This window comes from Helicoverpa armigera, chromosome 15 (genome assembly GCF_030705265.1).
Source record: "Helicoverpa armigera isolate CAAS_96S chromosome 15, ASM3070526v1, whole genome shotgun sequence".
In the NCBI taxonomy this organism is placed as follows: Eukaryota; Metazoa; Arthropoda; class Insecta; order Lepidoptera; family Noctuidae; genus Helicoverpa; species Helicoverpa armigera.
In genome coordinates this window covers 7462091-7483949 of record NC_087134.1, presented here as the reverse complement: position 1 = coordinate 7483949, position 21859 = coordinate 7462091, and the positions used below count along the sequence as shown (strand labels likewise).

Below are 21859 nucleotides of genomic sequence, written 5' to 3'. Positions count from 1 at the left end.
TTTGTAAAAGAAATGGACCTAGGGATAGCTAAGTTTGACAATAAAAATGGACGATGAGGGTGACGACTCATCATTGGCTTAGCCTTTTTCAACTTTGCACCGCTTAACAAGACAGGTTATTAGACCTGTGGCTTCTGAGTATGCCCCATGACGACTGGCAAAGATATTGACAGCCGGGATCTACCAACTACGACTTCGAAACTTTCAGCTATCGTCATAATGTGATAACTATTCCTCAATATTAACCACTATCTTTTCTTTACCAGATAATAATAGTAGACCTACCGCCAACGCCAGCGAAGTTCCACTACATATTCAACCTGCGGGATCTGTCCCGCATCGCGGCCGGCATGTGCCTCACTCACCCGAACTACTTCAGCGAGAAGCGCTGCGTCGTGCGATGTTGGCGCAACGAGTTCACCCGCGTCATCTGTGATAGACTCATCAGTGTGCAAGTGAGTAGTTCCACCAAATATTCAACCTGCGGGATCTGTAAGTAAATTGTGAACTCCCAAAACTCAATGGCAGTTCGTAACTAACTTCAGAGCATGTGGCCATACCATCCCGTATCTTTGCCACTCCTACCAAACCTAAAATTGGTTTCGACGCAGCGATCACGTCAATGATCAGTGACGATGAAAGTTTGGCGAGAACTATACCACTGATTCATAGTGAATGCTCTTGAAACTATTCGAGAATACATAGAAAGATTTAGGAAAAAAACTATTATACATGGGAGTTATTGTAGTTGCGGGGCCTGAATAAAATTTCGATAAACTATGAATGTATTTAATGGTAAGTAAGAAAAAGACAGCTAAGTAAAGGAGTCTGGATAATGATGTTGTTTTGTGCTCTTATTGGCAACGAGAATCTTGAAATAAAAAAAACGGACTATTTTCAAAAATTAATGACTAACCTCGGTGTTTATTTACAATAGGACAACGACCTAATGCGCGGTCATATTCACGAGCACGTGATAAAGTACTTCCCGGAGGAAGAGCCCGTAGTCCTGGAAGAGATCGTCATACCCGAGGAAGAGGAGAAAGGCGAGGAGGAACAAGAAGTTGACGGTATGGATATATTCTATCTACGTAGCACTTTTTATGTGTGCTCTTGATCCGCTTGAATAGTATCAATTTTGAGTCCATTTCCTATCGTTTTTCTTTTTAAATAATTTGCGCTCGTGAGCGTATGTGATAATAATACTATATACTTAGAAGATGCAATTTGGAGATTTTTGTTTTCGATTTGTTTTCAATAATTTGTTCTTGTGACAATTTTTTAGGTACCCAAAAGGTAAAACGGGACCCTATTGTTTTCGCTCCTCTGTCCGTCCGTGCATCTGTTACCAAGCTGTATCTCAAGAACCGTGATAGTTAGAGAGCTGAAATTTGCACAGATGATGTATTTTTGTTGCCGCTATAACAACAAATACTGAAAACTAGAATTAAATAAATATTTTTCCCATACAACAAACGTGATTTTTTTAAATGGTGCGAGTCCGACTCGCACTTGGCCGGTTTTTACATTACACTTGGTAGCAATTTTGGCCAAACACCCTCGGTTCCACCATATGGTTCGATAAAAACGTCTCTTTCATTTTCTTCTCATTCATTTGTCGTTGTCTTCTAGAGTTCGGTATGATACCTGAACAAAAGCCAGAACCAGAGGCGGCAGTTGCAGTGGAAGCAGTTGAAGAGGAGGAGGAAGTTGAACCTGAACATGAATACACGGTAAATACTTGTGTTTTTACTTGTGGAACATTTTAAACCCTTTTACGCGATATGCCCCATTTGAACTAGCTAGCTGCTTCAATTCGAAATTCTGCATTTAATATCTGATATCTGAAGGAAGTTCCTTCTCTTAGTGATGCAACAGACGTACTCCTATTTATTTATTTACACAACTTGAAGCAACATAAACCTCTAAACCACAAAAAAAACCAAATACTAAAATTATCCTATGTATATTATGTGCAGTTGGAAGAGTACGTCTTCCGCGACCCGCTACTATTTGGGGACTATCGGAACGCGTTAGACGAAGAGGAAATCCGATACTATGAAGACTTGCTGGATTATGAAGCTGTGTATTTTCTGTTCCAAGAGGTAAGAACGTTTGACCGACGTAGTACCTACTGTATAGAGTTCGACATCCTTGCAATGTCCATATAAACAAATCCATAGGCAAATGTCAATCATGTTTGTTTGTTCCGTGCTCGCCTGTATGATTATTGATACAGAATAGGCATGGTAAATAACAAAATAGTCCTTCTTTTAAATAACCTTAAAGTATTTTTTTTCGTTCTGAAATAAATAACAGCGAAAATACAACACGTTTGAATTTTTGGTGTACGTTACTTTTAGGTACAAATACATAGGGAAATGTGATGTCACAGACCCCCAATATCTTGCTAAATTTTCGCCACCGACACAATTCGTCAAGTAAAACTTATTTTTCCAAAGATCCTGGACGACTACAACGACCGTGTGGGCAAGATGTCAGTAGTACTATTCGAGGACTGCCTAGAACACTTGACTCGTACTCACCGAATCCTGCGCATGGACCGCGGCAACGCGCTCATCATCGGCGTCGGCGGCTCCGGGAAGAAGTCTATCTGTCGCCTCGCGTCTTTTGCTGCAGGTTTGTCATAGATTTAAACATCATTCTTGAGAAAAAATCTCAATCAATACATGGTGTTTATCAGCTAACCTTATGGGAAACGCACATCTTTGAGAATTGCCTGTGGTGAAGATCTAAAAATATTAAAATATCGAAGTTCTATAATTTCTGTGATTCTTCCAGAGTTACCAAATCGCCGTCCGAGCTTTCATACGATTTCATATTAATACTTATAAATTAGATTTCTTCGCCGCGGTACCCGCCAACTGATTCCGATAGGTGTGCATACACCATTCATATTTATGGATTACTTAGCTTAGAATACTATTTACACACTCATGTGCACTATTGCTATCTTGCAGGTTGCGACATCTTTGAGATCGTGGTGACGCGCAATTACACCGAGAATACGTTCAAAGACGACATGAAGAGGCTCTACAACTCGCTGGGGGTTGATAACAAGAAGACTGTCTTCTTGTTCACTGCTGCACAGGTAAGCATTAGATGCTACATAGTTATATAAAATTATAGTGTACAAGTATCCATACAAATAGCTACAACATGGTTGGGAAAAGGCTCGAGAGATGATGATGAGTCTACAAGTATCAAGAATCATTTTTTCATGTATATTCTATGAAAGCACTTTCAACAGCTCTCCCAAGCGTTGTCTGAAAAAGCTTGGAGCAGAGAAAATACTGTCTTTTGAATCTTTCGGATATACAATTTCACAGACCATAATATATCGTCGTCTTAGAGGGAATTCTTGTAAGCGCGATAAATGCATCTTTTTAGGGGAGAGTTTCCTTCCTAGGAGTACAACATTTTTTTTTAAATAAAAATTGGATTTCTAATGATTTCACTCTAATATGATGTTAGTTATAATCACATGAAGTAAGTCACACACGCCTATCTTTACATCTTTAGATCCTGGAAGAAGGTTTCCTAGAGTTCATCAACAACATCCTGATGATCGGCATGATCCCGGCTCTGTTCTGCGACGATGAGAAAGACGCGATCATCAACGCGGTGCGCGGTGACAGCACTGAGGCCGGATATGGGATGGGCAAGTTAGTATATACTGTGAACTTGTTTATGTTATGATGTCACGGTTGTTATTGTTCCTCAGAAATTACCGTGTCAATGACGGATAACAATAGTATGAAACAATAAGAAGTAGTTAATATATTATTTATGTAATGCTGGCTGTTTCTTGCGGTTTCTTCCCGGGAGAATTTCCCGTATCCAGACAAAATATAGCTTTTATCTACCGCGGATAGTGTAGCTTACCATAGGTGAAAGAATGTTTCAAATCTGTCCAATAGTTTCGAGGCCTTTAGAATTTAGAATATCTATATGTCGGAGGCGAACATCAGGAATGGCACTATCGTCCGACACCAGTTAGGGTAATCAAGCAAAGAGATAACTAAAGAAACTCAAAATTCAAACGAACTCAAAAGTCAAACGTTTATTCAAATTAGTCAGAACAAAAGACAGCCCCCAAAACGCCCGCCCTTCGCCACTTCCTATGTGTTTTGGCTTGGGGAGAAGAAGTGGCGGAACAAACTCCCCAGCAACACATGTCTGTCTGTTAGGTTAGAAGAACCTTTACACTTTAATTTCAAAAGACACTTTACACACTTTACAATATGGATCTACAACAGTACTACAACACTAGGCAATAACACTAGGTACACTACACGTAACGAAAGGCAGTATCGAGATGTGCGCAGCACGACGACTCGACCAAGACTGAGCTCCGCGGACGCCACGCCGACCACCACTACTCTGCCAAGCGCGCCAAAATGTTGTTTCACCGGAAACGCCACCAGAGGGCGCGCTTGCGTGACGTTTAGTGTCCGTACTATTGACAGTCTCCGACACGGCCATCCTGCGTAGACCCACGTCCTCGTGGGTTAATCTGCAACAACACAAACACAGCACAGTATGCACAGTACAACCTCGGCCACTCCTGACCACTATGTAGCACACTGAACAAAAGTCACACAGATCCATCTGAACCACAGAACCACATAGGGTCATAATTACGCCACACAGGCTTATTAATATCGCTCACACTTGAATGCCACACAGGCTACCAACTGCCACACAGGCTACCAACTGCCACACAGGCTACCAACTGCCACACAGGCTACCAACTGCCACACAGGCTACCAACTGCCACACAGGCTACCAACTGCCACACAGGCTACCAACTGCCACACAGGCTACTAGCTGCCACACAGGCTCCTAACTGCCACACAGGCTCCTAGCTGCCACACAGGCTCCTAGCTGCCACACAGGCTCCTAGCTGCCACACAGGCTCCTAGCTGCCACACAGGCTCCTAGCTGCCACACAGGCTCCTAGCTGCCACACAGGCTCCTAGCTGCCACACAGGCTCCTAGCTGCCACACAGGCTCCTAGCTGCCACACAGGCCAGTTATTGTCAAGTTTGTCTGATCAATCTAAACATTTTCAATGCAATAGAATGCTTTCACCTTGTGCGATGACATGCGATGTCCTGGCCTGCCGCAACTCATACGGCCTCCACGACAAATCTGGGGGAGGATGACGCTCCAAACAGCAACTGCAGCGCAGCTCGCCCGCCGCTTGACTAGTAGACCTCGTCCTGTTCTTCAGGCTCGGTTCACCTTAGATGTTATCTGTTAAGTCAGAAATGGAAAGTGCTTAAGCATCAAATATTGACAACATATGGGTCAGCAACAAACCTTCTCGATGGTAAGACCTAAACACATGTTATGGGTTTTAAGAATAGCAATCACCATTTAAATGAAGAAACTAGTTACATTAAATTCTAAGCACGAAATCAAAGAAAGATCGAATTGCTAGTCAGACTGAACTTGTAAATTACAAAATCATTACAGCTACGGTTGTCATTCACATCAACGCCTTCTACTCGATAGGCTTCACAAAACCGTCGTGTCCCTTAGCCGAGCTCTCAGCCCATCCTGGCCTCCTAGGGACCACAACCACAACAATAGTGACATGACACCAACTGTACCACAGATGTATACGGGTCTCTTCCTGGTCACCCCGATGCCGTCACACAGGCCAACGAGTCTCTTCCAGGTCACCCCGATACCCATCATAGTTACAGCTTAACACAATAAAAACAGTACCGCAGACTTTACACAGGTCTCTTCTTGGTCACCCCGATGCCATCACACAGGCCAACGGGTCTTTTCCAAGTCACCCTGGTCTCTATCATTGGTACAACTTAGCGCAACGAAATTACAGAGTAGGTGAACGTAACACTTTACCAAAAATCTATAGTCTGATGCACAATTCAATCAAATGACGCAAAAACTGAAATATTCTAACTTTAGGATATTGATGAGATCAGGTAACTAATAATTTTCAACTCTAGGATCAAACCTGTGAACCTAGATTTCTGATTATCTACGATTCCACCAATTAATAAGCGCAGTGGTAGCGCAATCAACGAGACTGAAACCGTCTCTCAAGTTTATAAATGTCGTAAGACAAATAACCTCAAAATAAAGCAAAAATGGATCGGTCTCACCGGGTTTCCACTCAACACCTCAACGCGCATGACGATGCGCAGTACAGCAAGGCTTTCGCGGACGTGAAGCCACGTAGATACACGAGCACCAACACTCCGACCTCACGATGACACGTCAGGCTCCTGGCAGCTGGGATGCTCCGCAGTAATTTTGTCGCCAGATTGCACAATAACCACCGTCATTGTTGAAACCGTGCACTCAGAAATCCAGAAAGTTTGTCTTCACGTGGCGAATTCTCTCGAAACTAATCAACCATCGGCCGCCACACATCACTCCGAACGAGCACATCACTTTTTCACTTTTTGAACAATGGCATGGCAATCCTTAACACATGTGGGCATTCGGATTACATCCCACTTCTGATGTCGGAGGCGAACATCAGGAATGGCACTATCGTCCGACACCAGTTAGGGTAATCAAGCAAAGAGATAACTAAAGAAACTCAAAATTCAAACGAACTCAAAAGTCAAACGTTTATTCAAATTAGTCAGAACAAAAGACAGCCCCCAAAACGCCCGCCCTTCGCCACTTCCTATGTGTTTTGGCTTGGGGAGAAGAAGTGGCGGAACAAACTCCCCAGCAACACATGTCTGTCTGTTAGGTTAGAAGAACCTTTACACTTTAATTTCAAAAGACACTTTACACACTTTACAATATGGATCTACAACAGTACTACAACACTAGGCAATAACACTAGGTACACTACACGTAACGAAAGGCAGTATCGAGATGTGCGCAGCACGACGACTCGACCAAGACTGAGCTCCGCGGACGCCACGCCGACCACCACTACTCTGCCAAGCGCGCCAAAATGTTGTTTCACCGGAAACGCCACCAGAGGGCGCGCTTGCGTGACGTTTAGTGTCCGTACTATTGACAGTCTCCGACATATACATATAATAAATCTGTAGAAAAGTAATCAATAATAATATCAGAAAGAAAAAAACATCTTGGTATAAGATTAGACTATGACTACGAAATTTTCTTTTCATAGGGATGCCGTGTGGAATTTCTTCTGCACAAGATGTGCTGAAAATCTTCACGTGGTGTTGTCTATGTCTCCTAGTGGCGATATATTGAGGAACAGGTAACATTCGACCATTTAATAATAATTACTAGCTTCCGTCCACATTTTCACCCTCGTTCCTTGAGAACTCCTTACTGTATATGGATAACAAGTAACTTATATGTTGTTCTCATATACCTATAAACTATTTACCTAACTGTTAAGTTTCATTGACTTTTGCGTGAAAAAAAGAACATTTATCATTAATAGGTCAATGTCTGGTTTCAGTTTTCGTTTATCTATAACTTGAAACTTATGTTTCTAGATGTCGAAGTTTCCCTGGCCTGGTGAACAATACTACAATAGACTGGCAGTTCCCGTGGCCCAAACAAGCTCTATTGGCCGTCGCTAATGTTTTCCTAGCTGACGTATGTATAAAACACAATCACTCCTTACCTACACCTAGTTGCGCATAAATTAATTCAAATTTGAACTTTATACTGTATGCAATAAGGTCCTGGCTGTCATTGAACATCCTTGACAAACGTTACGAGTAGTCAGAAGTCAGTAAGTCTGATACCAGTCTAACCGAGGGGAATTGGGTTGCCCGGGTAACTGGGTTGAGGGGTCAGATAGGCAGTCGCTTCTTGTAAAACACTGTTACTCAGTTGACTCCGGTCAGACTGGAAGCCGAACTCAACATAGTTGGGAGGTTTAGTTACATGAACACAGAAAAAATCAAAATTAAACTTTAAGATGCATTCAATAAGGTTGAATTTATATCAACAAGCCCTTTAAACTCTAGGTGGCGAAAATTCCCGAAGAGTTCCGACCGATCATCGTAGAACACGTTGTCCACGTACACTTGTCCGTCGCGCAATACTCCATAGACTTCCTGCTGCGTCTGCGCAGGAACAACTATGTTACCCCGAAACATTACATGGACTTCTTGACGAATTACCTGTCGCTGCTGAAAGAGAAGGATGCTTTTATTGTGGCTCAGGTATGTTATCGTTGGTTTTGATGTTTTTGCACCTTGGCTTAATCAATATCTGTATACCAGTAGAAGCGGTTTCACCCGTTTCCCGCACCTGGAAAAAGTAGCCCATGTTATGTTATTTTGATATACAGGAATGAATTTTAAGCAGTGCACAAAAAATACTGGAGGTCTAGAATCATTAACAGAACGTATCTGCATCATCAGTAAAACATTTTTTTTCATTCTTTTGTCCGCCCTAAAATCAGCAAAATATGGATACCAACTATTTTTACGCGCTTGGAGCAACGCTCGCGTCAGTAAACCGGTTTCGCGTTGCCGCCGTGCCTACTATGACGACTGTGACCATACAATCGGTTACAAAATAAACATCTTTCGCTATCAATAACTTTTCTTTTTTGTACTAAAACACGACAAAATAAAAATATACGTATCTATAAAACTTATTTAACTACAAGTTGACAAAGTTTGCGCACTGGATAAAATTCATTCCTGTATATACTATAATACTACAAAGTTTCATCAAATTGCATTCGGAATGGCACGTATAAAAATGGCTACAGGACATGTGGGATATGCCATAAGGCCTGGTCCTCAGTTTACCATTTAGTCTCACCAATTTATTTGTGGTAGGTCTATGTGATGAATAGTTATGATGATAAATCGGAGGTTATTTATCGAATAGAAAACCAATATATTTTCCCTGATTAACATAAAATCATCTGTATATTATTAGTGCGAGCGCTTGATTGGCGGTCTCGCCAAGATTGAGGAGGCCAACGTTCAGCTAGCCGACCTGAATGCTAAACTAGCGGTGCAGAAAGTCATCGTCGCTGAACAAACTAAAGAGTGCGAGACACTGCTCAAAGAGATCTCTAAGGGTACGTAAAGCTTCTGCCAGCAGTTTCACTTGCATCCCATGGAAGCTACTTCACGTATCTATAGATAAAGCCTATATAAGCCTGCCTTGACAAACGGGCTAACCGACACTGCAAGATTTTTAAACCGGCCCAGTAATTCTTGCAAAGATCGGGTTATAATGAAAAAATATGAACTCTTCAGCCTTAATATGGTTTAATCTTAGTTGAAAGTAATCTCAACAATACGCTGGCTCCATCTCCAAGTTACATCATAAAGGTCATTGTCATTCCGGCAACATGTCATTCAAATTAAATATGGTATTTGAAGAACGATATAACCTACTTAACAAATTTTCCCCAAACAGCCACAAACGCAGCAACAGCAAAACAAACTGTAGCTTCAGTCAAATCAGCGGAGATCACAGAACAGAGTGCAGTCATCTCCGAAGAGAAGGCGGAGGCTGAAGAAGCTCTTTCCGAGGCTTTACCAGCTTTGGAAGCTGCTAGGCTTGCTCTCGCAGACTTGGAGAAGAATGATATCACTGAGATCAGGTCTTTTGCGACCCCACCTGAAGCTGTACAGGTATGTGGGCTGTTGATGATGATCAGGATTTGTGGATTCGTTGTTAGTTAAAGGTTCACTGGATTAGATATTTAATTGGGTTAGACAGAATATGTGTCGGTTTATTTATCTTTGAGACAGAAGAAATTTTGAAACAGGAATATATTCAGCTTTTAAACTAAACCCTCGTAGAAATTGACCGCTTTTCAATTTGCTACAATTTTCTCAAATCTGGCAATATTTCACTTTCCACCAAGAAAGCATTTTCTATATGCGAATATCTTTATTTCGTCATCTTAATGCAAAATAAACTTAGTCATTTCCCTTTTCCGCCACCTAGAGCAATTTTTGCCAACATAGTATACATCACACATCAACATCAAAGTGATATATAAGAAATATAGGTAACTTTTGTAATTTTGGCCATCCCCAGACCGTTTGCGAATGCGTGGCCATAATCCGCGGCGTGAAGGACATCAGCTGGAAGGGTGCTAAAGGCATGATGGCCGACCCCAACTTCTTGCGAAACCTTCAGGAGATGAACTGTGACCTCATCACGCAGAATCAGGTCAAAGCTGTGAAAGCTCACATGAAGAAGAGCAAGAAGTTGGATACTATGCAACAGATTAGTAAAGCTGGGTGAGTTGAATAGAGAATGTTGTTTTTGTATGGTTTTGGATATAACAACTGAAAACAATGCAGCAACTACTTTATATTTAGAAGAAATGTACCAGGTGTTTGTCTCTAGTCGACATAGATAGGGGGAGTACATAAGGTGAGTATATGAGGAAGTACGTGCGGCAGTATGTAAGAGTACCTGCAATATGTAAAAGAAGAGATAAGTGACGTCACAAGTAAATACCCATAGTGCCCGCTACGGTAGATAGATGGATCTTACTACTATGGCCGCGTTTCCACTGACGCGGAGCTGGGCGGAGAGGAGCGGAGAAGAGCGGTGAAAAGTGGTCAGTGTTTCCACTGAAGCGGAGCTGGGTGGAGAGGGGCGGAGAGGAGCGCAGCTGGGCGGAGAGGAGCGATGAAGATTTTGAATGCACCTAGTGACGTAACGAAGACAACTGACACACTGCACGCAAGTCACGCACCGCCCCGCTCCGCACCGCTCCGTACCGCCCCGCTGTCCTCCGCTCTGCACCGAAATGCTCGCTGTCCTCCGCACTGCACCGCCTCGATGTATGAATATTCGCTCAGCTCTGCTCCACCCCGCTCGTACTGTTTCCATTGAAGCGGAGCGGAGATTCCAAGCATAGTCATTGGTCAATTTGTGCACCGCTAAGCTCCTCTCCGCCCAGCTCCGCGTCAGTGGAAACGCGGCCTATCACGTGTCACAAAATTAAATCGCTTATTTTTTTCTTCCATGCATACTGAATTATTGTTCTAAGCAAAGATTTTATTTATTTACTCCCCTTTCGCAGATACGGTCTTCTTAAATTCGTGATAGCTGTGCTCGGTTACTGCGCCGTATACAGAGAAGTCAAGCCTAAGAAGGACAAAGTGGAAGCTCTCGAGAAGGAGTATACTGAAGCTTGTAACTACTTAGCTTCGCTAAACAGGGAGATAGATCGACTGCAAAAAACCTTAGATGGCCTCAATAATAAATATGAAACGGCTATGCTAAGGAGACAGGAGTTGCAAGAGGAAACTGATATTATGATGAGGAGGTATGCCTTTAAAGATTCTCTATACTTATAGTTTCAGGGACTAGTAAGCGCAGCGTAGGACGTCCACTAACAAGGTGAACAGACGACCTTATAAAGGTCGCCGGAAGACGCTGGATGCAGGTCGCCTCCAACAGGTATCTGTGGAGATCTAAGGGGGAGGCCTATGTTCAGCAGTGGACGTCCTATGGCTGAGATGATGATGATGATGATGATGGTTTCAGGAGCTACGGGTGGGCAAATTGGTGAAGTTCGATGTTTTTGTGTAGTATTCCTGATTAAAAATCTGGATCCACATTGGGGTGGTCCTGATAGTGGAAAGCTTTTGAATCAAACTTGTAGACTACAGCCGTCATACCACAAAAACTTTTAAACGTCTGTTGAAAACTTATAAAAAAAAAAACAAATTATGACGTTGAAATAAGGTCCGTTTTGCAGCCACACTTTTTTAAGACAAGTGTTCAACAGATGTTTAAGTATTTGTAGTAAGGCTGCTAGTGTTTATGTTTGCTATGGGACACGAGAGATTGGACACTGAAAAACTAGTGCTCTTTTGCCCAAACCAATAACTTTCATATGTAATTATGACAATATCTTCTTTTCTAGATTAATCGCCGCCGACAAGCTCATGTCTGGCTTATCCAGCGAACAGAAACGCTGGACTGAAGATTTAGCAGCTTTATACGTGGAACAATCACGTTTGATAGGCAACTGTCTTCTCTCAGCATCGTTCTTGAGCTACGCGGGACCTTTCTCGTTCTCGTTCAGACAGACCATGATATATGAGGACTGGTTGGGCGATGTGTTGGAGAGAGGCATACCCTTGACCACGCCTTTCACGATTGAGAAGAATTTGACTAATGAGGTTGAGATTAGTGGGTGAGTAGTTTGTTAATGTGGTAGATAATAATATTATCTCATTTTTATATTTTTTGTCGATAAAATAAAAGTAACTGGAACTAATGCAGAGCATGTAAAACTTTGTGTAGTTACTATTGCTAAAAGTGGCTTCTATTCGCAAAAAACGCAGTAGTGACTATAGAATTAAGCAATGGACAAAAAAATATGACTTTCATGCCTCTTAATCTATTTTGGTATTTACAAGTAGGTCGATATTAATATAATTTTTTTGTAGGTCGATATTAATATAATTTTTTATTTATTTAATATACTATGCATTTATTTATATGCATTTATCAAAACTTCCAGTTGGAACTCTGAAGGTCTGCCTCCAGACGAGCTGTCAGTACAGAACGGCATTCTAACAACGCGAGCGTCGCGGTTCCCGCTGTGTATCGACCCACAGACACAAGCATTGTCCTGGATCAAGAGGAAAGAGACTAAGAACAATCTCAAGGTCAGGGTTGATGCATATGACTGTGAAATTAGCAAACATCCTATTCTTATTAATTAATTTTATGAACGCGAAAGTTTATATTTATGTCCGCGGTTGTTTGTCCCTTTTTAACACGAAAAATCATCACCCTCCGAGCCTTTTCCCAATCATGTTGGGGTCGGCTTCCAGGCTTTAACGCGAAAAATACTGGATATATTTTGATGATACTTTGCAGTGCACAATGTGTAGCAAGATGGAATTTTCAAGATTGAAATGTTGAGAATTTGTACGCATGTCTAGCTTTTACATTTCAAAAAACCGGCCAAGTGCGAGTCGGACTCGCGCACCGAGGGTTCCGTACAAAATTCCGTACAAATATATGAATTTCAACTTTAATATCTCTACGCGTTCATGTAAAAAAGGGTAGGTAGTAAGTTTATAATTATTAAAAAAATATTTTATGTCGTGTAAGCAAAAATAATATTTTAATATCTTATGTAACTTCAAATTTATCATTTTCGCAATTTTTCCTTTATCTGTACTATATAACGCTGCTTCGTGCCGAATTTCAAGATTCTGAGTTCACGGGAAGTACCTTGTAGGTTTTGATTCCCTAGCGTGTGACGGAAATTCGTCTAAGGTGTCGGTATAACTGCTGTATCTTTTAATCGCGTTAACTTAGAAGTTTGATTTTTTCACTGCCTAAAGGGACAATAGACCTTGGTATTTGGTATAAATTTCAATTTGATACCTTTATTCGTTCGTGAGAAATAAGGTAGTAAGTTTCATTTTATTAAAATATTTTTTTTATACTATATAACTAAAAAAATGAGATTTTCGCAATTTTTCCTATATTTGCATTATATGAAAATGCTTCATGCCAAATTTCAAGACTCTGAGTTTACGGGAAGTATCCTCTAGGTTTTGATTCCTTTGCGAGTGTCGAAAATTTGTTGAAAATATCGACATAATTGGCTGTATCTTTTGATTGGCTTGGCTTAGAAGTTTGATATTTTCAGAGCTTAAAGGGACAATAGACCTGAGTATTTCATGTGAATTTCAGCTTGATACGTCCACGCGTTCTTGGGATAAAGGGTCTTGACAGACAGAGAGACAGACGGACAACAAAGTGATCCTATAAGGGTTCCGTTTTTTCCTTTTGAGGTACGGAACCCTAAAAATAATATTTTCAGGTGTTGTCATTCAACGACCCGCAGTTTTTGCGCCAACTGGAGATGGCCATTAAATACGGCATGCCAGTGCTGTTCCAAGATGTCAACGAGTACATCGATCCTGTGGTCGATAATGTGCTGGAGAAGAACATTAAATGTAAATATATAATGTCGGTCTGATAGTTAATGCTACCTGCCAGATATATGCTGCTTATAATCTTGCCAGATATTGTTAACCGAGACCTGTAAAACTAAAAGTTATTAGTTTATCTGTCAGGTAAATTATATATAATTAAATTAATATTAAAGACAACTATATATAACTATTTATATGTGTAACAAAAATCTGTGTATGCATGAAGGACGAATTAAAACTCATTAAAGTGCGCACTAGGCTTGACCATGACTTCTGATGGCTACCCACTTCATCATCATCATCATCATCATCTCAGTCATAGGACGTCCACTGCTGAACATAGGCCTCCCCCTTTGATCTCCACAGATACCTGTTGGAAGCTACCCACTTTATTCATCTAAAATGTTACAAAATAATACCATATTCTGTATTCCTTGCCTTCAATGTGCTAAACAGATGGCTATCACACTTGTTCCCAGTGGAAAGCGGTCGCACATTCGTGATGCTGGGCAGCACGGAGGTGGACTACGACCCGAACTTCCGCATGTACCTCACCACCAAGCTGTCCAACCCGCAGTTCAACCCCGCCACCTATTCTAAGGCTGTGGTCATCAACTATACTGTCACTGTGCAGGTTTGTACTGACGAACTTAAATTGTGTAGTCAGGAGATGGGGATCATACACTAAAACTTTCTGCAGTTTTTGTTTAATTGAGAAGTAAACAGCTGACATGTAACAGCCTAGTACATTAATTTTCGCTATTATTCTATCGCATTAATTGTCAATCTTATTATCGGTCATGTACGAGTATGTATGACATGAAATAGTATTTCCATCGAACTCTTTTTTGTTATTTACCATTATTTGGACACCTATCAAGATCATCCTACACTTTAAAAATCTTCGTAAATCTCCCCCCTACCTAAAAACGACATACAAAATGAGACCCGTATTCTTCAGGGTTTAGAAGACCAGCTCCTAAGCGTAGTAGTACGCGCAGAGCGTTCGGACTTGGAAGAACAGCGTGAAAGCCTCATCATAGAGACCAGCGCCAACAAGAGCCTTCTATCAGGTCTCGAGGACTCGCTGCTGCGAGAGCTGGCCACCTCCACCGGCAACATGCTGGACAACGTGGAACTTGTCAACACGCTGGAGAACACCAAGTCTAAAGCTGCTGAGGTGAGCAATGTTATACATAGATATTCCCCCGGTTCCATTCACGTTCTGATGGATTCTCTTCCAGCACCCGGATACAAAGTACCCATAAAAAGGTTGTATCTGATCTGAACTTTTTTAAATTTCATTTAGTACAGTTCAATAAGTTTGTCATGGCAAACCGCTAATTTATAGAACAATAGAAAATCAATTGTGTCTCGCGTATATCTGCAAATTCAATACATATATGTATAAATATAGATTTTAATTTAAATAAAACTGTTTACTGAAACAATATTGTGACAACGGAACGTCTTGCTTCCAGGTGATGGAAAAACTAGAACTGGCAGAGACAACGACCAAGGATATAGAGAAACTGCGCGATGGTTACCGGCCGGTGGCTAAGCGCGGCTCCATTCTGTTCTTCGTGCTATCAGATATGGCTGGTGTTAACAGCATGTATCAGTATTCACTGTCTTCATACCTAGATGTGAGTATTTCGATTTTGGTGAAAAAGCGGTTGCGCAAATGTTGCGCAATAGTACAATTTTTTTGCGCAAATTAAAATAAAAGGTTGAAAATAAATAAAAAAGCCAACGTCACGCGGTGTTCCCAGGCGGTCACCCATCCAAGTACTGACCGCGCCCGATGTTGCTTAACTTCGGTGATCGGACGAGAACCGGTGTATTCAACGTGGTATGGACGTTGGCGATATTGACGAAGAATTTTGCGGTCGTATCGTAAATATTCGTATAATTGTGTCAACGAACAATTTTTATCTCAATTATAAAGAATCAAAGGTGAATGGCAGGCTTGTATGGGACTTTCGTACCGCTAATAAATTTTCGTGTTTTGGGATATTTTTTGTTTTAGTTGATGGGTAATATGATAGACAAGCCCTTTGTAAATTCTTAGATTTTTAGAACTTGGGAAGTAAAAGTTATAACCAGTTTTGTTTTTTAAGGTTATGTACCACAGCTTACCCATATAAGTTGTTTTAGCTAGGTACATAAACATTGTTATGGGTTATAATTGGTGGGTAATATGATAGGCAAGCCCTTTGTAAATTCTTAGATTTTTAGAACTTGGGAAGTAAAAGTTATAACCAGTTTTGTTTTTTAAGGTTATGTACCACAGCTTACCCATATAAGTTGTTTTAGCTAGGTACATAAACATTGTTATGGGTTATAATTGGTGGGTAATATGATAGGCAAGCCCTTTGTAAATTCTTAGATTTTTAGAACTTGGGAAGTAGAAGTTATAACCAGTTTTGTTTTTTAAGGTTATGTACTACAGTGTACCCATGTAAGTTGTTTTAGCTAGGTACATAAACATTGTTATGGGTTATAATTGGTGGGTAATATGATAGGCAAGCCCTTTGTAAATTCTTAGATTTTTAGAACTTGGGAAGTAAAAGTTATAACCAGTTTTGTTTTTTAAGGTTATGTACCACAGCTTACCCATATAAGTTGTTTTAGCTAGGTACATAAACATTGTTATGGGTTATAATTGGTGGGTAATATGATAGGCAAGCCCTTTGTAAATTCTTAGATTTTTAGAACTTGGGAAGTAGAAGTTATAACCAGTTTTGTTTTTTAAGGTTATGTACTACAGTGTACCCATGTAAGTTGTTTTAGCTAGGTACATAAACATTGTTATGGTAATGATAAAATAAATGTTCTACCTAGCTTGTCTCTTAATCTTGGGTGTGTTTTAGGTAGGTACGTACAATTAGGTAAATAGATAGATGGATAAGGATCGTACCCACTCAGTAGAGTGCATTTAGGAGATACCTGTCCAGCAGCGGACTGCAACAGTTTGATAATGGTCAAGTTCTCGGGTTTCGAGTGTGGTATAATAAAACAACTTTGTTTTTGTAGGAATATACATCTATTTTATTGTTCTTATAATTATTTAATCTATTCTTAGTATTATTTCATCAACATAGAAACTCATGTGCAGAAATACCCAGACCCAGAACAACTACTTGCAGATCATTCAAACATTTGTTCCGTGCGGCAAACATGGTCAGCAGGTGTTATCTGGAAAATATTTAAGTGATTTTGAGTATGATTCAACATTGCTTTAAATAACTATTTTAACAGTGTTACACAAACCAAGTTAGGCAAGTAAACAATACATGTAAGAGATCACTTATATGTTTGTTAATGTACAAACACAACAATGATCGTTTACAGGACAAACTGTAAATATTTTTACAACCACAACAATGTTTGTTATTTTTTCAAATAATGTTAAGATTAGTTTTAGGTACATTCATATTATTTTAGTATGAAATCGTGTAGTTTATATGGTGAGTCTACTTTTTAACACGTAAAAGTTCTCACTTCGTAACTGGCACACTCGTACGCAAAATGTTATTTGAAAACTACTTACATCTCTAGGATATGTCCACAGCCGAATAGTATTGATGATATCTTTACTCTCATCGGATAAAGCGTGCCTTCGTATTCGCGACAAGCGAACGTTGCAATTGATGCATTGCAAACTCGTCATTTTAAAGCACGTACACACACACAACACAAGTAATAAAGCGTCCTTTCGCGAAAGTACTATCAACAGATAGAGTACGGAGGAGCAGTTCCTCGACTCAACGTAAAAATGACCAGATAATTTGCTTAAATTGCTCAGATGCAGTTACAAACCACAATCCAAAACAACAGCAAAGAACTGAACAGACACTGACAGGCAGAGACTAGACTCTGAAAGATATCCGTTACCTGTCAATAAAATAATTGCCAATACAAAATAAAAACATTGATGGTGAAAATAATTTATATAATTAAATTGTTAATTATTAAGATAGTATGCAATAATTATTCATTTTAAGGTATAATATGTAATTGGTTAATTATATTTACTGTTATTTCTATGTTTAAATAATTATTTATCATTTCGAGCCTCGTGATATTTTACAAATGGCAACTTCTAAAAACAGAACTACGTTTAGTTGCGTTTAGTTTAAGATTATATTACGTTTAATTACTTGAATCTTTTAATTGGTATAATTAATTAATCCGGAGTTCTAAAAATACTACACTAACATGAAAATAAATGGCTTAGTTGCCTTAATAATTGGTACAAATTCTATAACTGAACAACGACAAAAATATGCGGTACGAAATCTGCCATTCTCCTTTTATTTTAAATTCCTTTTTATACAAAGTTATCTAATAAATTGAATCTACATATTTTCAAAAAGAAAAAAGGAAATATTTAAACTATATGTATCAAAAAATTAAAACGATTTTTTGTTTGAACAGGTGTTTTCATTCTCACTGCGCAAAGCTATGCCGAATGTTATACTAACGAAACGATTGAAAAACATTATTGATATGCTTACCAAGAATGTGTATGATTATGGATGTACTGGTAAGACCTTCGTTTCCTTTTAAATAGAGTTTATTAACATATAATATGTTCTGAGCCTTTTTCTTGAGCTTGTTATTCTTTCTTTGTCTGTTTATGTTGCATTTAATCCTTATGCCCATTTTCATCAAAAAAGTAAAACATCTGCTAACTTTTTAAACAGTTTTCATAGTAAACAGTTAATGTCAGAAAACTGACGTTTATATTGTCGAACTTACGGCTTATTATTTCGGGCTGCGGGATTGTTCGAAATAGTTACCGCGGCCCTGGTACATAAAGGCCTACGAAGAAACGTGATGGTTTTTAGTCAGTAAGAGTCTGAAGTTGTCATTTAATGATTTCCCATTAAAAAAGGCCTTTTTATTTCTAACTTTGTTTGTGTTTTACATACTTCTAAACCTAACGTATATCTAACTATCACAGGTATATTCGAGCGCCACAAGCTGCTGTTCTCGTTCCAAATGAACATCAAGCTAGAACAGAGTGACGACCGCGTCAATCAGGCGCAACTAGACTTCTTCATCAAGGGTAACGTGGCGTTAGAGAAGTCGGCCAGAGCCTGTCCCGCCTCCTGGATACCGTCGCAGGTCAGTACTTTAGTTAGAGTTTTTGTTGCCAGCTTCTTGGATACGCTCCCGTTGGGCAGCGGTAAGGAAGTTTAGGTTCACCCTCCATCATCTCCCGAACCTTTTCCCAACTATGTTGGGGTCGGCTTCCAGTCTCACCGGATGCAGCAGAGTACCAGTGCTTTACAAGGAGCGACTGCCCTATCTGACCTCCTCAACCCAGTTACTGGGGCAACCTAATACCCCCTTTTGGTTCACCCTAACACAGGTATATTGGAGCGCCACAAGCTACTGTTCTCTTTCCAAATGAACATTAAGCTAGAACAGAGCGACGACCGCGTCAACCAGGCGCAACTGGACTTCTTCATCAAGGGTAACGTGGCGCTGGAGAAGTCGGCCAGAGCCTGTCCCGCATCCTGGATACCGTCGCAGGTCAGTACTTTAGTTAAAGGGTTTTGTTGCCAGCTTCTTAGGTACTCTCCCGTTGGGCAGCGGTAAGGAAGTTTTGGTTCACCCTCCATCATCTCCCGAGCCTCTTCCTGACTATGTTGAGGGCGGCTTCCAGTCTCACCGTATGCAGCAGAGTACCAGTGCTTGACAAGGAGCGACTGCCCTATCTGACCTCCTCAACCCAGTTACCGGGGCAACCCAATACCCCCTTTTGGTTCACCCTAACACAGGTATATTGGAGCGCTACCAGCTACTGTTCTCGTTCCAAATGAACATCAAGCTAGAACAGAGTGACGACCGCGTCAATCAGGCGCAACTAGACTTCTTCATCAAGGGTAACGTGGCGCTGGAGAAGTCGGCGAGGGCCAGTCCAGCCTCCTGGATACCGTCGCAGGTCAGTACTTTAAGTACGAGTTTTTGCAACCGGCCTCTTAGGTACTCTCCCGTTGGGCAGCGGTAAGGAAGTTTTGGTTCCCCCTCCATCATCTCCCTAGCCTTTTCCCAACTACGTTGGGGTCGGCTTCCAGTCTCACTGGATGCAGCAGAGTACCAGTGCTTTACAAGGAGCGACTGCCCTATCTGACCTCCTCAACCCAGTTACCGGGGCAACCCAATACCCCTTGGTTAGACTGGCTTCTGACTACCCATAGCGACTGCCAAGGGTGTTCAATCAAAGCATCTGGATATTGTGCAATATCACTGCAGTAAGGCTGTAGTTAATCTGAATACATGTAAGCACTTCTTCTACAGGGCTGGCAAGACGTCATGAAGCTGAGTTTGGACTTCCAGAATTCCTTCGCTGCTTTGCCTGACAATATTTCTCGGAAACTGTCTGAATGGCAGGAGGTATGTGCGCTTTACATCACACAAGTATATAATTATGGTATTTTTGCCATTATATACAAAGAATCATTACATGAGACATTATGCATCTGTGTGTTTGGCCTCCGAAGCTATTGAACGAAAAAAATAACAATTCCAAAATCTAGTTTAATTAAGTACGAGAGAGAAAGGCCATATTAACAACGTAACGCTTATGACGCGTCGTATGTGACAGACTCGTACCTACATATATACATACCAAACAGCTCATACCTATACAAGTGTTATACGTGCTGTATGGTAGCGGCGCGGCGCTTCGGATCGCTTCGCAACTGCTTTCGCATTGATTTCTTACAAGCTATGTATTAAACAGCATGTACCTAATTGGTTTTATGATAGCCCGTTATGTAATTGGTCCCATATCGTTGTACCCAGTGGTTCGACAGCGACACTCCGGAGTCAGCGGACATCCCGGGTGGGTACCGCGACACATTGGAGCCCTTCGAGCTGCTGATGCTGCTGCGCTGCTTCCGCGTGGACCGCATCTACCGCGCCCTCACCGACTACATCACCGTCACCATGGGCGAGGAGTACATCACGCCGCCCGTCATCAGGTATAGCAAGCTTATCATAGTCTTCATCAGCCTATCGCAGTCCACTGCTGGACATAGGCCTCTCCAAGTGCATGCCACTGAGATCGAATCATCGTCATCAGGTATAGCAAGCTTATTTTATCATAGCCTTCATCAGCTCCATTTAGATGTCTTAAACTATAAGGATTAAAGTAACACCTCGCATAACAAAGTAGTACAGTGACTTCTAATGGGTTAAGAACTTATTGCAATGCTCTCTTGCAAAGCTCGTCGTGTACAAACACCTTTTTTTAATTCAAAGGAATTACTTTTTATTTCGCATGTTGCCCCTCGCTCTCATTCTCCAAATTGCTAAGATTCTTCGTCATCTAAACTAAAAAAACTTTTTCAGTTTGGACATGATATTCGAGCAGACAACACCGTTCACGCCGGTGGTGTTTATCCTAAGTCCCGGTTCGGATCCTACGGCTGATTTGATGAAGCTGGCCGATAGGTGCGGCTTCGGTGGCGGCAAGTTCAAGTATCTGTCGCTTGGGCAAGGACAGGAGGCGGTAAGGACTTAGTAGTTGTGGTGTTGAAATAATTGATATTTAATTTAGGCAGTAGTTGACACTAGCTACATCAATCGTGTCAAATTATTCCAATTCGAATACAGACAGATTGCAATAATAACAATTGTTTACTATGAATTTTCACGATCAATATTCAAAGTAAACTGTCGTTTAAAGAAAAAATACGTTGATGTTGTCGGTGAACCTGAATCTAAATGGAATAGCAGTAAGTCGCTATAATATAACTCTTCAAGTTACTGAATTTATGTAGGCATTCAAATAAGTTTGAACTAAATTGATGGTCAGTTAAAATATGGCAAGGGAAAAAGGAATCTTTTTGGCTTTTTGTGGCTAATACGACAACATTTTTATACTAGCGTTTATCGCAGTTGAGATCAATTAATTAAAACAATATCCTGTCTGT

The 21859-nt window shown here is 40.7% G+C and overlaps 1 protein-coding gene, 1 long non-coding RNA gene and 1 other non-coding gene across 3 annotated transcripts in view; 1 reads left to right on the top strand and 2 right to left on the bottom strand.

Moving 5' to 3' along the window:
- The window catches only part of LOC110382257 (dynein axonemal heavy chain 10), a 67289-nt gene that overhangs the window by 37567 nt on the left and 7863 nt on the right, over window positions 1-21859 (top strand). Inside the window, exons 58-82 of the mRNA XM_064038266.1 lie at window positions 267-455; window positions 938-1070; window positions 1633-1733; window positions 1980-2105; window positions 2463-2640; window positions 2982-3112; window positions 3544-3686; window positions 7157-7249; window positions 7494-7596; window positions 7974-8171; window positions 8902-9046; window positions 9391-9608; window positions 10021-10226; window positions 11021-11266; window positions 11870-12142; window positions 12473-12620; window positions 13793-13928; window positions 14387-14541; window positions 14869-15087; window positions 15389-15553; window positions 18348-18456; window positions 18877-19040; window positions 20220-20315; window positions 20727-20905; window positions 21276-21435. Of these exons, the coding sequence (XP_063894336.1) occupies window positions 267-455; window positions 938-1070; window positions 1633-1733; window positions 1980-2105; window positions 2463-2640; window positions 2982-3112; window positions 3544-3686; window positions 7157-7249; window positions 7494-7596; window positions 7974-8171; window positions 8902-9046; window positions 9391-9608; window positions 10021-10226; window positions 11021-11266; window positions 11870-12142; window positions 12473-12620; window positions 13793-13928; window positions 14387-14541; window positions 14869-15087; window positions 15389-15553; window positions 18348-18456; window positions 18877-19040; window positions 20220-20315; window positions 20727-20905; window positions 21276-21435 (4014 nt within the window). The remainder of the gene's footprint in view (window positions 1-266; window positions 456-937; window positions 1071-1632; window positions 1734-1979; window positions 2106-2462; window positions 2641-2981; window positions 3113-3543; window positions 3687-7156; window positions 7250-7493; window positions 7597-7973; window positions 8172-8901; window positions 9047-9390; window positions 9609-10020; window positions 10227-11020; window positions 11267-11869; window positions 12143-12472; window positions 12621-13792; window positions 13929-14386; window positions 14542-14868; window positions 15088-15388; window positions 15554-18347; window positions 18457-18876; window positions 19041-20219; window positions 20316-20726; window positions 20906-21275; window positions 21436-21859) is intronic.
- LOC126055583 (5S ribosomal RNA) lies at window positions 15655-15773 on the bottom strand. The gene has a single exon (XR_007511543.1). It is a non-coding gene; the product is annotated as a 5S ribosomal RNA (ribosomal RNA).
- LOC126054149 (uncharacterized) lies at window positions 16931-17760 on the bottom strand. The gene is made up of 2 exons (XR_007510729.2): window positions 17461-17760; window positions 16931-17105 (listed from the first exon to the last, which is right to left on the bottom strand). It is a non-coding gene; the product is annotated as an uncharacterized LOC126054149 (long non-coding RNA).